We start from the raw sequence: 19,667 nt of genomic DNA on the forward strand, positions 1-19,667 counted from the left end.
TAAAAATAAATCAAGGGCAGCCAGTGTTCTATCAGGCTTGCGAGTGTGCAAAGGCTTCACCGTGCAGCTGCTGATTAAATGCAAGCTGAGTACATAAAACCTGAAATCATCTGTTTCTGTGCTGCTTATAATAGGGCTCAGGACACATGTTCATGTCCCAGTGGGTACAGCTACCTCAGCACAGGGTGTTTTGTCAGGAAAGTGCAGTGTGTGTTTTGTTAGATAGCGCGCAGGGTGGTGTTCAGATAAGCGGTGAAATGCTATAAATGCAGCTTTGTTCTTAATGTGATGAAGGGACTTCATGTGTTGTAAAAAGCAGCTCCCCCTCCCCTACTCAGTCTATTAAATATTTTTTAATTATCTGGGAACTTAAAAGCTCTGAGGCTTCAATTTAGTCAGTTCATGAGCAGCACCTGCTGGGTAGAGTCTCAGCCTCAGTTCTTTGTGTTCAAGGAAAGTCTGCTCATAAAGCCTGTGGAAGTGCTGGGGTGTCAAAATGGAATGTTTTTTGCAAATGAATATTTGAAAGTACACTCTTACCTTCTGTGGGTGTTAGCATCCAACCAAGCTTAATAGAAATACAATGTCTGCAATCCTATTTCTATGTAACTATCAGGATAAATCATAGATTAGTTAAAGTTGGAAAATGCCTGTAAGATCATCAAGGCCAACAATTAACCTAATACTGCCAGATTCACCACAATTTTTGGTTTGATGTCTTGAGAGAGTACTGGGGAGGTGGTAGCAGGGAACCTCTTCAGCATCTCAGCTGAGATGACTCTCTTCCTTTCCAGCTGCACATATGAACCCTTCTAAGGATCAGCTGTTGGGGAGTGAGGGGTTTCCCCTTCCAGCAGGAATTTCTTCTGTCATCTTGTCACCACTTGGGTAGTTCTTCCTATAAATTTGAGGCTTTCCAATTATGCTGCATATAGTTATAGGTTAAAAAAACATTTAGGCTGTGTGTTGTTGATAAATGCTTGGGAGTTTCAGTGTTGTGTTGACATCAAGTGTGTTTTTAGCAGCTTACTGTTTTTATATTCCTCTTTTTAAATACTTCTAATTGCATAAATATTTTTCCAAATGTCTGTTTGGTTTTTTTTCAGAATGAAATTGTAGGATATTCCATAAACTGGGCAAAATGATGCATTTTTTTTTCTTTGAAGAATAAATGACAACTATTTTACTGTAAATTTATAGACCATGAAATAAGACATAACTTAAAGTTTTAGGAGAATCCTGATTCCTGAGTAGCAGGTATGCAACCCCAGGTTTTATTGAGGAGGAGCTATTTGTGAAGTCTGTGCATCATGAGCAGTTCTTATCTGCTTTGGAATTCACAACAAGCAGTCAGTGTAGCTTATAAACAATACAGGATTATTGACAAAAGCTGCTTGCAAAGATGACTCTACCTGTATTTCTGGTAAAAATGGTTGTTACAGTCAACATCTATTATACCCACATGACCTCAATTTAATCTTCATTTCCTACCTCTGTTCATAGATACAGGAATAAAACCCCTAATAAAATACTAGGATTGCTAGCTGTTCTTCACCAGTATCCTAATCTTACACTATTTGTATATTTGTCATTGGAAAGAAACTCTTGGTGTCTTAAACCCTGTATTTCACCTTCATGCCACTTAGGAACATGGAATAATACCAGGATGTTACTACATGACATGCATCTGTTGTTGCCTAATCCGTTTCTTTGAAGTGCTGCCTTAAAATCATCCTCCTACTTACCAATTTATCCACTTAAACCAGTGACTGATTTTCAGAAGTGACAACTTCTGACACTTTAGATAGTTTTTTGTTGTTTTTTTTTTTTTTTAACTCAAAAGCCTGTTATTCCTTGGTGGTAAATAAAAATTTCAGACCTGTCAATCCAGTGACTTGTAACAGGCTTTGTTCTGTGTCCCTGTAATTAACTAAGTTCATATGTAACAGTTTTGGTTTTTTTTTTCTTTTCTTTCAGTTTCCTCTGATTAGCTCTTATTTCATGGATTGCTTTCCTCTCATGTTCTTAATATGAAAAGAGGGCACAAGTTTTAAATTTACTATTCAGTGGCTGTTTTTTACCATATGCTGTTGGGGCTTACAAATTCCTTGCAGCAACTCTACTTTATTGCGTCTTTCTAGAACCACTGTCAGCTATGGTCAGCCTCAGAGCTGGCATCATCTAAATAAATTGGGCTAACAATGATCATGAAGCTGCTACTAACTGAAAGTAACTGAAAGTGTTATGTGCTGGTAGCAATTCCAAATTGTTTAATTCCAAGGCTAGTGTTTACATATGGATCTTTGAAGGAGTCCAACAGATTGAACAAGGATTGTAATAAGCATAAATGGCATAAAATGGTTTCTTTCATACTTCTCTGCTTGGGTAGAGGAGGCACAGTACTTTTAGTGTGATATTAAATTGAACATCCAAGTCTGAGATAGCTATTCCCAGTGTTCCCATGAGGGAAAATAGGAAGTTAAAATCTCTTTATGGGATGTAGGTTTGAGCATGTGGGGAGCAGCCTCAGCTGGGCAGATTGTAATTCTTCAGAATGATGCTCAACTGGCACTTTGAAACTGTGTACATACCTAATACTGGATTTGGGAGCAAACATGCCTGGTTTTACATTTTCCTATTACTTTCACTTATGATTTTGTCATTGTTTGTTCCAATGGTTCATAACCCTCTCATAAAGGTCTCTCCCACTTAAAAAAATAAACAAAACCCAAACAAAAAATTTACACCCTGGTGGACTTGGCTTCTGTTTATGAAAAAATATGGATGGAGATGTTAATAAATTCAGTTTTATTTCTGTTCGTGTAAATGCCTTTGAACTACATCTTGATCTATGAGTTCTGTAGTGGCTTCTTGAATGGATTATGTGTTTTTCAAGTTTTTCTCCTAGCTGAAGTCCATATTAATTTCTGAACTCTTATAAGTTCTGATAAAATTCTCTTGATAAGGTATGAATCTGTTAAACCTGCTTCATTGTATCATAACTCTCTTTTGAAGTTACCTAATTTATGCAAGATGTTAAGTTTTTACAAGAGCAAAAACACAGAAATGATCCAATTTGTGTCCCATGCTAGCTTCAGCTCCCTGAGAGCTCTTGAACAAACAGAAACTACAGCACTTGGGACTATGCCAGATGGTTTAAAAATTCCTTGGAGAATAAGTAAATCTAACTAGTGTTGTATATTTCTATCCCATTTGAGATTTTTGTTGTTTCTCCTTGAAGTTTACCAGTATCAACCATACAGAAATGTCTGGAGTTGTTTTGAAAGCCCTTGTGGGTGTCACAGGTGAAACTGGACGGGCTACTTGTGAATCCCACCAGGGAAAGACATACCTTGTCTTCCAAGTTGGGATGCCGGGAATCACAGAGGAGGTAGTTAAGAAATATGCTTAACTTTTATGATACAATGTTTCTTCTCTGGCTTTGCAAAACAAGTTTCAGCCTTGACTTCAGTGAGAACAGGACATTCAGACATGACCGAGAATAGATTCCTAACATAGATAATTCCCAGATCAACTAAGTTCCCTCAGGGGAGAGAGTTGATGAGCAGGAGGAATGAAGTTCACTGCTTAGGTGACCTTTTTCCTGGTTTCTGTTAATAGTTTGTATGTTCACTGCTAACTCTCATCAGCAAACTGACTTCCAGTTGCAGAGAGAAATCTTTCATAGTCTGTGCTATTGCAAGTAAAAAACAAACTGTAGAAGAACAAAGTTGTGGGTAAACTGATTTTAACTTCCTCAGTCCAGAGAGGACTGTTGACTTCTATGAGAGAACAATTCACATTTCTGAAACTTTATTTGAAGGTGTATCTTGCTTTGGTGGCAGCTGAGCATGACAAGTAATACCTTCGGTGAAATTATAAAGAAACTCCTGTAGTAAGCTGAAATGAACGGGATTTGCCTTATCCTTCCAAATAACTTATTTAAATGTCATGAGAGCACTGCTATGTCAGTGACAAAATCACTCTTTCCTTCTCATCCCTTGCCCATCAGACCAGAAATAAGAGTTTCTATTTCCAGGCCACACATAGCCACATGATGGGATTTGCCATGTTACATCTAAATATACTTTAACCAAGCCCTAGACATTAGGTCTGTGCTGCCCTTCTCCTTTATGAGCAGGGAACATACCATATACAGGTATCCAGCTAAGATGTGCTAATAGTTCTGGTGTGGGGGACTGCCCTAGCTGAACACTAGACACCCACCAAAGCCTCCCTCTCACTCATGCTCAGCTGGACAGGGGTGAGAAAATACAACAAAAGGCTGGTAGGTTGAGGTAAGAACAGGGAGAGATCACTCACCAATTACTGTCATGGGCAAAACAGACTCAGCTTGAGTTTAATTTATTACCAGTCAAATCAGAGTAGGGTAATGTGAAAGAAAACCAAATCTTGAAAACACCTTCCCGCCACCCATCTCTTCTTCTTGAACTTAACTTTACTCCTGATTTTTTCTACCTTCTTCCCCCTCAGCAGCTCAGGGGGATAGGAAATGGGGATTCATCACACATTGTCCCTGCCTCTCCTTCCTCCTCACACTCTTCTCCTGCTCCAGTGTGGGGCCCCTCCCACAGGAGACAGTTCTCCACCAGCTTCTCCAATCTGGGTCTTTCCCACGGGTGCAATCCTTCAGGAACAGACTGCTCTGGCATGGGCCCCTCCCGCAGGGTGTAGTCCTTCAGGAACAGGCTGTTCTAACATGGAGCTCCTGCTGGAGTCCTGCCAGCAAACTGATTCCACTGTTGGCTTCTCTCTCTATGGGTCCATAGGTCTCTGCCAGGAGCCTGCTCCAGCATTTGATCTGGAATCAAATCTCCTTTGATCTTCTACTGCTCCAGTGTAGTGTCCTCCAAGGGCTGCAGGTGGATCCCTGCTCCAGAATGGATCTGCATGAGCCGCAGGGGCACAGCTGCCTCACCATGGTCTGCACCACAGGCTGCAGAGAAATCTCAGTGCTGGCACCTGGATCAGCTCCTGCCCCTCTTTTCTTCATTGGCCTTGGTGTCTGCAGGGCTGTTCCCCTCATGTGTTCTCATTTTCCTGTCCTAGCTGCCATAGCACAGGTTTTTTTGCTCTTCTCATATACATTATCCTGGAGGGCCTAGCACCATCACTGCTGTGGTGGGGTGGTGGGTCTGTCCTGGAGCTGGCTGGCATTGACTTTGTTGGACATTGGAGAAACTCTGGGAGCTTCTCATGGAAGTTATTCCTGCAGTCCCCTTTGCTACCAAAACCTTGCCATGCAAACCCAGTAGAACTACTAAGATGAAAATGCTGCTAGGGAAGGTGAAGCAGTGTGGGATTTGCTCTGCATTAATAATGAACTGAAATTCCAGAAATCCTGGGTTAATTTGTCACTGTTTTGCTAGGACTTCATTAAGCCAATGCTACTCTTCCAGTGAATATTGTTATCAAAAAGTTAGCTGCAGTTACTTAAAACAGTCTAGCTGTTGTTCTTACCTATATGATCTCAAGCCAGTTCCAAAAATCCTACTGTTTATGCTGTCAGGCAGTGCTGTGCAGCTGCTAGTGCAGGAATACCAAGCATGTACCAGGCACAATAAATTCAAAAAATAAAGTTTAGCAGTACTGAAATAAGTAGCATCTACCAGTGGCAATTAGTGAAGCGGTGTAGAAGTTACTTTACCTGATGCATATGAAAATGTTGCCTAAAATAATAAGTAGAACCCACCTGATGAGCTCAGAAACAACTTCCCACCCACGTTGACTCTAGATACTTATTCTGCTTTCTTACTTACGCAGTGATTAAAAGCTTCTGTACTCCCTTTTTTCCCATCAGTTTTGTAGAACTCATAACCAAAACCAAATGCTCTCACAGACTTTTTGGAAATACATGTAAATGGTCTCATGAGTCTCTATCTCACCCTTAGCTTACTTTTCATGTATGTCACCATTGGTGCAAGAGTCTTGCCTTAGAAAGCTATTTCTCTGAAAGGTCCTTACTGTCTGTTTACTGTATTGACTCCTTTATATCAAAGCTTTCTGGGAAAGCATTTTGTTTTCTGTTGGCCCTGGGTCTTGTGAGTTGTTTTTGTTTTGGTTTGGGTTTTTGTTTGTTTTATTATTAGTAGTATTAACAGTAAGTCTGTAGCTCTTTTAGAATTTCTCTATGCCAGAACGTAAAAGGACCATGCATTTAATTATTTTACGCTATTAAATTTGAAATACTTGCCCATCCAGCTGTGTCTGTATGGATTTACATTTGAACGCTATAACTATTTAAAGATTTCATTCTCTTTACAGCTACCATAACCAGCTGATGAAATCTTAGTATTTTAAACAGTTAGTGATTGACAAGATTAGACTAATGTGACTAGGGAGAGCAGTATTTAGTGTTTTGTGCTGTGCTAACTTTGCCTTCACGTGTGGTATTCATTATTCCCCTGGCTCCTAGGCAAAGTGGTGGTCAAGACTTCAGTATTGAAGGAAGTCTAGTTAGGTGGAAGTTCCCAGCACCTCATTTCAAACCAGTCTGTAATTCAGCATCTGGATGAGTATGGCTTTGAAATCCAGCTTTGCTGTGTTTATGCCTGGTTTCTTTGCTGGTTGTTATCTGGGAAGAGTTAATTGTACTAGTGGTTGCTCAGGCATTTGATACTGTCACAAGACAATGTAGTTGCTCTTGTGAACTGTGAGATTAGCAGACAAGCTGGAACGTGTACAGGTGTATATTTCCAAAGTACTAGAAAACTATTGAACATTACTTGGCAGGTGTGGCAAAGCTGTTGAAATGCTACTAGGTTGCAATCTATTTTATTTTTACTCTGTCCCCATTGTCTGATGAATCATGTGCATTTGTCTTTCACAATTTTTAGTAAATGTTCTTGTGACAAAAAGAGCCTTGAACCCAGTAGTAACACTTTTTCTCTGCCACAATGTCACCTGCTGACTGACACTGCTTTTGGTCTCCAACTTTCTGTAAGCAGAGCCTTTTTTAAGCAAAGTTTGTAGTGTGAAACCTCCCACTGCAGTTGAGAGTTTGTGGGGGAACATCAAATAGGAAAAGAACTAACTCCTTGGTTTCAAGTCACCGAGGAGTTCTAGCCTCATTAAGGGAGGTAGAAGTTATTGTAGTGCCTGATTTTTTGGACCAAGTATACCCACATCTGCTAGACTGAATAGAATCTAACTTTTCCCATCTCTCAGAGTCAGCATTGAATTAAACCACTTACCTTCTTCTTCTTCAGCAATAGTAGAAGAAAGTGGTTATTGTAGCAGATGAGTTATAAAATTAGTGTCATCCATGGGTATCATGGTAGATTTTAACTAAATCTGGGATGAGACTCACTTTAGGAGTCTTCATGATCTGCCGTGTAGGAGTCCTGAAATCTTGATCTCTCGACTAGGGAAAAACAACCAAAGTGTGTTCATTTCCTAGTGAATCAACATGTTAGTTAACATTTTACATTTAAAATCTTGAGAGCTTCTATCTGAAGCTACAGAATTAAAAACTTGCCACCTTCTTGAACATGGTGCATGGAGCATTTATTTCAGTATTGCTACTATAAATCTGCTAAAATGAAGTTCATGATCTGTATTTGAGAAGTAGTGACCATAAATGGGCAAAATACTTCAATGAGCTCTCCAACTTTCCCCCCCACCCCCCCAAAAGGAAATGAATGCAGAGAATGCATTAATTGTTTGGGACTGTTCACGTGACAGCCTTATCTTCTCAGGCAAGCCCTTTTAAAAATAGGGTATGTGTTAAACATGATGGAGTTTTAAAAACAACATGTTTAATAAACCTCTTACTAGAGCTGCAAAGTTAAGCTCAAATGCAGTTTTCAGGAGAAAATTCCTAGCTAATATCTGAATTTGTGCTTTTATAGTTTATAATAGCTTGGGTCAAAGAAGTTTAAGAACTGCTGTTCCAAGCAATCTATACTTTGCTGAGTCTTTCGCTGGGAACTGTGTCCTAAACTTGGAAACAAACTTGCATATGTTCAAAGTATAAAATGGGTAGATGAATTGTTTTATTAATCTATGTATTCAAGAGCATAAGGATCATCATGAGACCTCTGTACCAACACTTCTGTGGGTTGCAGAGTACTCAAGCTGAGTGAATGTGAGCTGCATCTGAAAGGTGGAAAAGCATCAAACCTGACTGGCCTAAACATAGGAGCAAAGTCCTGAGTGCAAGAACCTTCCTTGCTTAAGCACTGCTCCTCTTGTGCTGTGCTGTCAATACCATCACTGAAGTTCTTTGATACACCACTGTAGTGCTTGCATACAAATATAAAGAAAGGCACCTATTGTCTGCTCAGGCATCTAAGCTGTCTTGTAACTCTTAGACATTCTTTCCTGTTAAGTGACTTGATCCACCTTCTATCATTATACTTACTTAAATTTGAACAGTTGGCATAGAAGCATTTTGTGTGTGTGTATGTGTAGCACACAGAATGTGTTAGGTGGTCCACAAGTTTCCAGCTGCAAATTAGATACGGTGATGGTTTGCTAAATGTTATGCTTGTGCAACTCTGGTACTTTTTTATGCTTGTGGACTGTATCAAAACTCAACAGTGTAAGTAGTTCCTGGCTTGGTCTTGGATAAGAATTATTTTGAAAACTGAATTTTATTTTATTTGAGCTTACCTATCTAAAAAAAAGATCTCTCTTTAGGGTGGTGTAGTAGTAGTCTTCAGCTTTGCCTTCAGCAGGAGTATGTGATCTCCCCAATATATGGGATGAAGCTGAATGTCACAATAAAATACATGCACTGCTCTGTAGCAGTTCTTTAGAAGCAAACATAGCTGGGTCTTGACCAGTCACCTGGGAAAAATATAGGCCAGGCAAATAGGAGGAAGACTGTCTCCTGAAAGCAAAACTTTAATCTCTGCAATCCTTTAATGTGTTTTCTGATGCTTTAAGCTTTGGCTAAATTCATGAGCCTTAGAGAAGAAAAGTGAAAGCACTAGCTGCCAGGGATGGCAGTTAGCTTGAAGGTCCAAAAACTGCTTTCACTGAAACTTTCTTTATCAGCCCATGTGTTCCAGCTTGCTGCTACTAGGCTTGTGTTGTGTTAGCCCAGGCATGCAGCAGAATGAATTGGAGTTGATAGCAGATGCTTATTACTGCTTGCTGAGAACCTGACTTGGAGTTTTGTAAACTGTTATTTTTAGACTGTACAGTAAGTGCAGATGGGTTATAGAAATGCTTAGTAATGTGGCTGTTACTCCTTTATCTTTGAGATAGCATTTCTCTTGGCTGCTTATCCTCCTTATTTCTGTAAAAAAGAAGACAGTCAGTATTCCTTCAGCAGTAAGTCAGCTGATGGAGGCAGATTCTTCTGTTCTGGTTTCTAAATACCTTTAGCATAAAGAAAGTCAGCAAATTGCTTGTGTGACTGCATAAGTTGAATCATGCAGACCTGGTCTTTTATCTCTTTATCGAAAAGATGCAGTTTTAATGGTGAAAACTGTTAAATGGAGCATTGTCACCAGAGTGGAAAGCAGCAGAAAGCAGCAGTTTTAGAAGTACAACAGTCTGAATGATCAGTGTTGGACTAACTGGATGGCAGTAAAAACATTTATTGCAGTTAAAGGAAGACAGTTTTTTTCCCTCTCCCGCCCTTTATACTAGTTGAGAATAGTTATAGATATCTGCACTTTGGCTGGCATTTGGTTGTGGTTTTTTTTAAGATAAGAACTTTGCCTCCTCCTGTCAAATGTTTGGTACATAGCAGGATACAACAGGGAGCTTATTTTGTCTCTGTTCATGTTTCACTGCTGTGGCTGAGTTCTCCTATCTTGTGGATATGCAAGTTAACACCAACTGAAAGGAGAGTAATTCCAATTGCTCCTTATTTTTTCTCACATTGCGTTGCTTTCTTATTGATGTCAAACTCCCAGTAATTAGCAAAGCACAGGGTGTTGATTTCTGAACAGTATCCTGTTTCTCTTTTGTTTGCTTTTAAGTGTACATAGCTTGATCATGAGTGGGATGCATTATTCAAATCCGAGACAGTGCGGATGCTTCCAGCCCCAAGTCAGGAAATATCTGACTTTTGAAGAACAACGGCTGCTGCACGGATCTCTGGCTCTGCTGGGATATCATGAAACGAGCCTGAGGAAATGCTGTGACAGCACTGCCAGCCCTTTGTGAGAGAGGGATCCTTTCTGCACTCACTTATCCCAGGAATCTTTTCCTGGGTCTTGGTGTTCGTGACACTAAGGTTCAGTGACAGTTCTGCTTGGACATGCCTCTGCTTCTGAGCTGGATCTCACTCCAGAAGGTACTGACTGCTCCTGTCGTGTGTGTAGAGTTCATTCATCTCCTGTCTCTTTGTACAGTGCAAGGGATCTGCCACTGCACTTTGTGTGGTGATGGAGTGAGAGGGATTGAGCTGTTTCCTTATTTTGAAAACAATTGCCTTGCTAGAAATGCTCTCATTAAGTAGCCACATTTGTTAGGCATGTTTGTTAGATTAATACTTCACAGGCACACTTATGTTTATAAACCTTATGGTATGAAGTGGGGCTTTGCTTTGTTAATAAATTCCAGACTGAAATTTTCCATGTGGAGGCTAGACACAAATTAGGAAGAGCTGCAGCTTCTCTGCACAGTGAAATTCTGTTAATCTGTGGAAATAATGGAATCCAGCCAGCAAATTTTGTTCTTCTTTGCAATATTCATAGAATTCAAGTTTTAATTTTGGATTAAAATTAAAAGCACTGCTCAAGGATGCATTTGAAAGTTATCACTCCAGCAGAAAGGGGGCATCCACCTTCGTTCACTGGAGGCTCTTGTAAATTCAAAGGGATTTTTTTTTTAATGCTTCCACTTCTGTCACTGCTGTTCAAGAAAGCATGTAGTGTTACAATGGAGTTGTTCTGCTCTTTCTAGACTTGTGACAAAATGTTCTACTGTTATGCTGCATCAGGCATGATTTAGTAGGCTCAACAGTCTCTCTATTTTGCAACTTAAAGGTATTAATGATAAATACTCATAACTGAAATTCTGGTTTTGAGGGTTGTGGCAGTTGGAATTAATTTTAACAAAACCTTAGTTACATGACACAGAACAAATTTGGTTTTAATCTGCACTTTGGTCAGATGAAAGTCCTTGCATTCCTTATATCATTTAAGTGATGTTTCTTTCCAACATGAAGATATTATCCTGTATAGAACACAGTGAAGTGTCTTGGTGTATAGCAAAATATTTATTGACAGTACTAATCACATGCCCTTTTCTGCAGTCTGCTGCTAATGCATGAGGAAGATGTTTGCTCTCCTTTATAAATTCACACTGTAACAGGTCTAGTCACAGGGGACAAAACTAGGTCTAGTCCTTGAATTGAAGAGCAGGAATTATCTGAATGCTGCCACCTTATTCTACACTATCGGGCCAAATGGATGATGTGCTGCAGTAGCTCAAAAGGGCTCTAACCAAGATCATAGGTGTGTGGTACAAATGGAGGAGACTGGGGATTATCTGGCTAAAACTGGTGCTTCATTAGTTTCAACTATCAAAACTCTACTGCCTGTGGTAAACAAATCTTGTGTCAGTGTCGGGCTTTACTTACTATGTTGTTTTTTCAGAGCAGAATCTAACTGTAGGTGATGCAGAGTTTAACCAGTGCCGTCTGTTCTGATTTGAGCACAGCTAACTTTTCCTTATTGAATCGCCACATATCGAATCAGATCTGTTTGAGTGAAGACTGGTTCATACAATCTTAGGCTACTCAGATGTGAATAACAAATTCGATTTAGGTTCCCAAGTGTGGGCTTATTTTTTTTTTTTTCTTTAATTACTCTTGTTAGATCAAATATATTTCCCTGGAGGGAAATATTGCCTCTTCAATTACATTATAGAGCACTTATTATTTGCATCTGAACTCAAAGTCTTGTTTGGTTGTTTTTGGTATTGGGGTTTGTTTTTTTGGATTGTTTTTTCTCAACAAAAAAAGAGTGTTGCTCTCACTGAAGAGCCAAACTAGTATCACAGGTTTAGTTTTGTACTCACAGTACCCACTGTCCATCCTTGTCTTATTGGCCTCTTGCATTTGCACTTGTTTGGAACAGGCCTTGAGGAAGGATCTCTGCTCTTGAGTTCTCTTGGCTCTGTTTAGAGATCAAGGAGTTACTATGAGCGCTCTTTCAGAGCTGTTAAAGTACACATGCTGCTGTTTTTTCCTGACAGGCGTGGATGCTCTTGGCATCCTGGAGGGGAAGAAAGCTTGCCTGAAGTTCTCAGATACAATTTGTTTGGTTTCAGGTTATTAATACCTGAGAAAGTTCAGTGTGCCTGTCACTGCTTAAGCATGAGGTCACTGCTGCATTAGAGAAAGCTTTGTGTGCTGTTCCAGCATATTGGAGTAAGTGTATTGGAGTAGAGAGTAATTTCCTTGTTCTGATTCATGAACTAGTCTGCTGCTACTCAGCAGTATAGGGAAACTTCATGAATAAAACCTATACATATGCCCTATATTTTGTTTCTACATTTGAGAACTGCTGTTTCAGCACTGCACCATCATCTCCTGCCTCTCTGGACTGAGAAGCCTTGTGCAACTCCCTTTGGAACATAATAATTTCCTTCTCAGTCCAACAGTATTTGGAAAAAAGATACTAAGCCCCTAGACCATGGGATTTAGGAGAGGCTAAGTCTGGGAGAATTGTCTTCTTGAACTGTCCTACCACAGAGTTTGTTTGGGCTGGAAATATGCCTCTCTCATCCTGATACACTGTGTAGCCCTGTCTAATCCAGTCTTTCTTCTTAGTGTAACTGTCTTCAAGACTTGACAAAATAAAAACAACAAAAACCTAAGTTTGTTAAATAGATCAATTGCTTAAATATTTTAAGGATTTAATTTCTTTATTTTCAGGTGAATATTGAAAATCTATACAATAACTCATTTAATTTTAACTTTTAATTTTGCTCCAGTGTAACAGCTGGTAGTAGATGTCCAGGAAGATTGTCAATGGCCCAGTGGGTTTTAGGAGTAAGAATTGCATTTCTCCCCTCTGACTACTTGATTTAATGAGATTTCTGCAGGGAAATACTAGAACTTGGAAATTCATTAGTAAGTTTTGAGTGTTTCAGGAGTCTATTGTTTTAATATTCCTAAACTGATTTCTAAAAGTAGTTAAGGATTTTCATTCAGGTAATTCAGCATTCTAAAAGCTCCATTCTGCTTATTATCTTGTCTAACTTTGCCCTGCAATTTTGACATTAAGAGATAATAAGCTAATATCCAAATCCAAAAGAATTACACAACTTTGATGGTGAAACTTCTATGACTGGGGTTTCTTGATACACAGAGGAGCAAGATGTCAAAACCCGATGATACATGTCAAAGAAATGTGTAAGGCCATTCTGGGATGTATGCTTGATAATTATGTAACTTTTCCTGTATCTTGCATTTCAGGAAAACACGGATGTAAACTGTTGTTCAGATTCCACTTGATCCCACTTAGGGTTTTTGCTCAGTCACATCTTTACGTAAAAATACTGTACTCTGATCAGGTACATCTCAAAAGTAACTCTTGGTTCTTGATAAGCAGGCATCACTCTGGGAGTGAAGAGGGTCAGGTTAACAGCACAGACTGGCACACTGTCAGTCACTGAGTACATCAGCAGCAGCACACAGTTACTCCTATCCACTAAAGACCAATAAAATTCATGTGCACAACTAATAGCCTGGCAGTGTTAGTAACTACCTTAAATGTTACACTTGAAGCTGTTTTTGACACCATGCTACTGAGATTACCCATGAAACAACTAACGAGCATCTGGAACTGTTTCTGGGCTGTCTGACAGATTAGTTATCAATTGTGACATCCCTGTACTGCATTACATTGTTTTTATCTTCATCTGTATATAAGAAAACTATTCATAATTACAGAGATTAAACAGGTCTCAAAATGTTCACTTTGATATTTTATTTTAGTTCTGTCTATAGGTTGGGAAAAAAAAAGAATGCTGATGAGGGAATACCCAAAACAATAACATAGCCTGTAAAAAAGTTTACCTAAACAAAGCAGAGAATAAGGATTATCATTAAGGAATAAGGAGGGCTGAAACCCCTGCTCTAATCCTAGGATTCCCCTATGCACAAGTGAAAATACTGTAGCAATTCATATATTGCAAAAACTTTCTAAGGAGCAGAGATACTGAACACTTGTGCCTTAAAAACTAGTGTCTGAAAAGTATACACAATCTAGAAAATATGGAAATAAAAGTGATAAACAGCAGGATACTTAAGGTGGTGGGTTTTTCTAAGTAGAATTGCAATTACTTAAAACTCTGTGTGTTTGTGAAGGAGATCTCTGACAGAAGAGGGCATGGATGGGTATTACTGTTAGGGTAGAATTGGTAGTGTCTTATCCCCAGCCTATTTGGACATTGGAGAGAGGGAGAAGAATGGGTTAGGGGGGCTATTGAGTATTTTTGGAAAGTCTTAGTAATATCCAGTTTTTTTGTCTTAGAGGTGATGAGCAGGAGGCAAAACCCAGTTGTTGGAGTGGAAATGATGGTATACTTTTTAAAAAAATTAAATTTCTGATTAAACAGCCGACAATGTTGTACTCTAGTTGATTGTGTGTAAAACGTATGCATTTTGAATAGTATTATCATTTGTCACTGTACTTTGAATAGAAAGATATGTGAATTGCCCTGTATATAATCCAGAACAGCTTCTGGATTCTAAAAAGAGAAATTTTAATTAAAAAATAGCTAGTTTGTGAATTTTGTTAAAATAGAGAAGGAATTTAAACTCAAGAGTTTGTTTAAGCACAGACCATAGAGAGAACAAGAGACCAATCAGTGGAAAAAGTGTTGCCTCTTGGAATACAGACAGGCAAGTGCAAAGTGAGGATTGTGCATGTCCAACTGAACTGCCATTGCTGGGAGGAAGTGCACCTTGGGTGATGGTAAAGCAGCCCGGCAGTGAGAATGGGGGAAGAATAGTTACACCCTCATATCTGTGTCAGATCTAGACTTCACTTTTAGCCTCACTGAAAAGTGAGATGATGATGACATCTAAAGGGATAGAAGCCAAACAGTCAGCAGACCTTAGGGTAATTGAACTTCATTTTGCAATAAATGAACTGGAAGCAGATTTGAGTTGAATGCCCAAGCGATGAGGAGTGTGTAATGGGAGATGGGGATTAAGATGAGGTAATTTTCCACTGTGACTTGCAAAAGTGTTGGTATATGAGATTGCTCCCTCAGTAGCAAGCTTCAGCTGGTATCATGTGGCTCAAAGAAAGAGATACTGTAGGGGCATGGATTATTTATTAAGGTGTGACTTTTAAGTTACCTTCTTTTAGTAGAAAAAAATATTTGAAAAATATCAAATATTATAGTAGGAAGCTGTATAGAATACAAAAGTTGTTGATTGATTATATTGGATTAGTTGAATGTTGAGAACTGATTTCTCTTGGAAAGAAAATTGGATTGATATTCTATCTCATTGTCACTAGTAACTTCCTCAATGAATGTAGTGTGAAGCCATTCATTGTACTTCTAGAGAAAATGGGATGTGGGAAAGATGTATGGTTCAGAAGAGTAGCTACTGTCAAAAGAGCAACTATTACCACTCTGAGCTGCAGTTAGTAGAGTTGGGCAAGTCCTTTTTTTCTTTTGTGAAGCCAAAATGAAAAACAAGCTCACATATTAAATATGTTAGTACTGAAAGCAGACTCCTCCCAGGGTGACTGGGATAAAACGGAGGAAAAACCAGGTGTCTTTGAAAGACTGTGTGATACAGGGCTGAAATTGTGACTTTCCTCTGGAGATGTGCAGTTTGGCCCTACAAAGTGTAGTAGGGGTTGTGGAGAGGAGAAGAGAGATTTTTGTGTGCCACTTAATTGCACAATGACTGAGGTAGCAGAGAAGTGTGACCTTAAAGTGAACTGTGTCATAGGATGGATGGGGCAAGGTTTTTATAGTTGATAAGTCAAACCTATTGCAGCTGTACATGGTACTTCAGTAAAATGTCCATATTCTTGCTACCTCTATTCCAAAACTGTCAGTTGAAACTGATGGAGATTGCTGGTCTCTTTTCCACAAAACTGTTCCCAAAACAGCCTTAAGAATAGAGTAAGTGGCTCTGCAAAATAAAAACAAAGGAACAGTGATGGTTGTTTACAGAATACAGCAGTAAAACATGCCAGTGTGGGCAGAGGACAATGGAAAAGAGAAGGTAGTCTCAGTAAAAACAAACAAATAAGATGTGAACATTTGCCAGTTGACCTTCTGGTAATTTAAAACCTTATGTACTGGAAGACAGTCCAGGAAAAAAATTAGAAATTATTTGCTCTACTTCCTCTGCATAAATTGTCCATACAGAATTTAGACTTTACTGGTTTTATATTCTTTGCCAAGAATCTTGTGGCACTCTGCTGGAGAAATAGCTTGTGTAAATACTTACCTTAACAAATGCTTGATGCATCACTGTCTCTGCGGACTAATTTGTGGTTACTAAAAAGGCCTTTCACACTGTTGCCCTTAGGTTCCTGATGTCATCAGCAGCATAAGACAAGTCTCTAAAGCAGCACTGAAAGAAGATGCCAAACCAAGTAAGGATAGTGAAGATGCCTTCTATGACTCTCAAAAATTTGAGGTCTTGTACTGTGGAAAGGTGACAGTGGCTCACAAGAAAGCTCCCTCCACACTGATTGACGACTGCATAGAGAAATTCAGTCTCCACGAGCGCCAGCGCCTGAAACTGTTAAACGAGCAGCGGAATAATGAGTCGAGTTTGGACTTGCCCCTGTGTGAAGAAAATGTGCCAGCTTCTCCTCTGAACAGCCCCTTTGAGGAGCTGGACAGCCCAAACAGCACTTCAGGGCACACTGCAATGTTTACAATTGGCAGCCAGACCAACTTGACCAACCTGGCCAGCACTCGTGGCAGCTTTCCAGAGAGGATTTTAGAGGACTCTGGCTTTGATGAGCAGCAGGAGTTTCGCTCCCGGTGCAGCAGTGTCACTGCAGTGATGCAGAGAAGGGTTCACGACACAAACCTGAAAATACAGTCCCGCAGGAGGCATGCAAGTGCACCCAGTCATGTTCAGCCCTCTGATTCTGAGAAGAACAGGACAATGTTGTTCCAGGTGTGTTCTAGAACAAGCAATTTCTTGTTGGTTTCATACCGTTTCTTCTTCCCCTGTGCAGTTTGAGACAGGTTTTGCAAGATAAGTAATATGGATGCAGTATGGCTTCATGATTTGTCATAAATATTTTTATATCTGTTCATAAATGATTGGAACACAAGTAGCTGAACTTTTCACCTTGACTCAGGCAGATTTTAAGAAAAAGTAATTATTTATGGAGTAAGCACTTAAAGGAGTAGTTTTTAGTGAAATAATTATTTTATATGCAGTTCTGGATTGTCTGTGTTGGTGATATTTATGACCTAGCTGAAAAACATGAATATTTTTTTCAAAAAGAGAATTAATGAAGATTACCATGCAAACAAAACCTCTTTTTTTGTGTACTTAAAAAGAAAAAACTTCACATAAGACTTCCACAGCCTTGTGTTTGAGCCAGCCTCTTTTTGGTAATTTGTATTAATGTCTCCTCTTTACCAGATGAGTATTCAGACATCTCTGCAATGAAGGCTTCTTCCTTCAGACTCCAATGGTTATTTCTTCTCTTGCCTGAAGTGTGTTTCACATCTTTGTAAAACTTGTTTTGAGAAAACAGAAGGACACATTAAGGAGGTGACCCATAAAAGGAAAAATCTTTGGACCTTAAAATAACAGTGGGCTAAATGCCTGGATTTTTGTTTTTCCATTTGTTTTAAGAATCATTCTTGTTTTTTATTCTCTTGGGGAAATGATAACTTAAGTGAGAATGCATTGCTCTTCAGAAAGCCACAGCTTATCACTAGTAATGAAAGGATTTAGCTGATAAAATCCCTGAAGCCTGTAGAATAAATTCCATGGGCTTGAGAAGCAGTTTGGGAAAGCTGAAAGGTAGTTTGCTACAGAACCTACTCTTTCTCATTTGGAATTAGTACAAACCAAAAAGTATCATCTTAGTTTCTCAGCTAATCTATGGTATAATTTAAAAACCAAGAATTCCAGGTTTTTTTCCAGCTTTTAATTTAGCCACATTGTTTCCTAAAGGTTTTAGTATTGTCTGTCAAACATGTGATCTTTGGACTATAATAACTTGAAGAAAAAAGATGGGGGTAGGGAAGAAAAGCTGTGTTTTTTCCAAGTCGTTTTTGTTATTCAGCTGAGTGTATTGTTCTTGCTGAAATATTCTTACTCAATATAGGCAGAATTACAGCATCCTGGCACCCTTGTTCCTGCTGACTAAGCTGCTGTGCCAAAAGGTACTCTATGTGAACAAGAAAGGGCGAGATTCTGACATTTTTGTTGCTGTAAATGCTCTGCCCCCAAGACAGTCATAAATTATATTTATTTTTCTCTCCCTTAGGTTGGAAGGTTTGAAGTTAACCTCATCAGTCCAGATACCAAATCCGTTGTATTTGAAAAGAATTTTAAAGATATCTCCTCATGTTCTCAGGTAAGCATTAGTAAGAAGCAATATGTAGATCGTCAGGAGAAAAAGGTTTTATTTGTTCTTCAGCTGTGCTGCCTTGCTGGTCTATAGGCAGGAGAAAAAAAGAAATGTAGAATTCTTTTTCCAGAAAAGTCCAGAAAATACGAGTGCAAAATAACCAGTCTGAGCTGTGTAATAGCAGCAACTTCAATCACTCGTCAGCAAACAAAGTATTAACTGTTCTGCTTTGGGAGAGGATTGGATATGTTTTTGGAAGCAGTTTAATCTCCATTTAGGATGCTCTGAGTGTACTGCTTCTGAGCAGATAAGTTCCTGAAAGCCTTCACAATGAAAGGAGGAGGGCATCAAATCAAACCCTCAGGAAAACAGCAGTTCACCTGCATCGTTTCTTCTGGAGAATATGGCAATAGGTGTACCTAGCTATGTTCAGTAATAAATAATTATTTCTTGTAAAGTTAAATATCAAGGCTAGGATGTTCACCTTTCCATCTTGCTCTTGTTCTGCACCAGTTGCTACAGACACTTTTTGGTTTGAGGTCTTACTTTATTATCTCTTTTTATTTGCCATGCCACATCATCACTTCAGCCCTCCTTAAACATGATAATTCTAGTATAAAGTACACTTTTGGCATTCTCTAAACCTGTATTTCACCCCCAAGTGTACTCATTTTAATGCTAATAGCAAGTCTGCTCTTGCATGACTGGGCCACCAATGCTTAGACAAATTAAGAATAAGCAATACTTGTAACTCGAGTGTTAAGCTACCAACTAAAGGTCCAAGTCCTTAAATTGATTCTACATTTTAACTACAATTTGTATTGCTTTTGGTAGAGGAAAAAAGCTAATGCAAAACAGAGTGGGATAGTATAATCATGCAATGTAGTAATAGCTTTTTAATAAATACAGATCAAAATGATCTATTATGAAGAGGTAGGGAAAGCAGAATTTGCAGACGACTTGGGTCTTCTCCTGCTTTTTGCGTGTACTTGAAGTTACAAGTACTTTAGGTGCTGGGCTCCTAGGTTGTATATACATACTTACAATAGTCAAACAAAATGGTCCTAAGTGGGGACAACCTTTTTTCTGCTGCCTTTAAAGTATGGTGACCAGTAAGACCATGGAAAACCTTCAAGACCCAGCTTTCCTTCAGGA

The 19,667-nt window shown here is 39.1% G+C and overlaps 1 protein-coding gene across 4 annotated transcripts in view; it reads left to right on the plus strand.

The window, feature by feature from the left end:
- Nucleotides 1-19,667, plus strand: part of TBC1D4 (TBC1 domain family member 4) — a gene marked incomplete at its 5' end in the record, with an annotated part of 98,237 nt that overhangs the window by 39,129 nt on the left and 39,441 nt on the right. For 3 of the 4 annotated variants that reach the window (XM_083885275.1, XM_083885276.1, XM_083885278.1), the window contains 2 exons: nt 16,493-17,095; nt 18,429-18,518. In XM_083885275.1, coding sequence (XP_083741401.1) covers nt 16,493-17,095; nt 18,429-18,518 — 693 coding nt within the window. Of the gene's footprint in view, nt 1-10,188; nt 10,274-16,492; nt 17,096-18,428; nt 18,519-19,667 lie in introns of those variants that run through there. The other variant, XM_083885277.1, reaches the window with a different exon arrangement.

Source organism: Zosterops lateralis (genome assembly GCF_965231275.1).
Source record: "Zosterops lateralis genome assembly, chromosome: 2".
NCBI classification, from domain to species: domain Eukaryota; kingdom Metazoa; phylum Chordata; class Aves; order Passeriformes; family Zosteropidae; genus Zosterops; species Zosterops lateralis.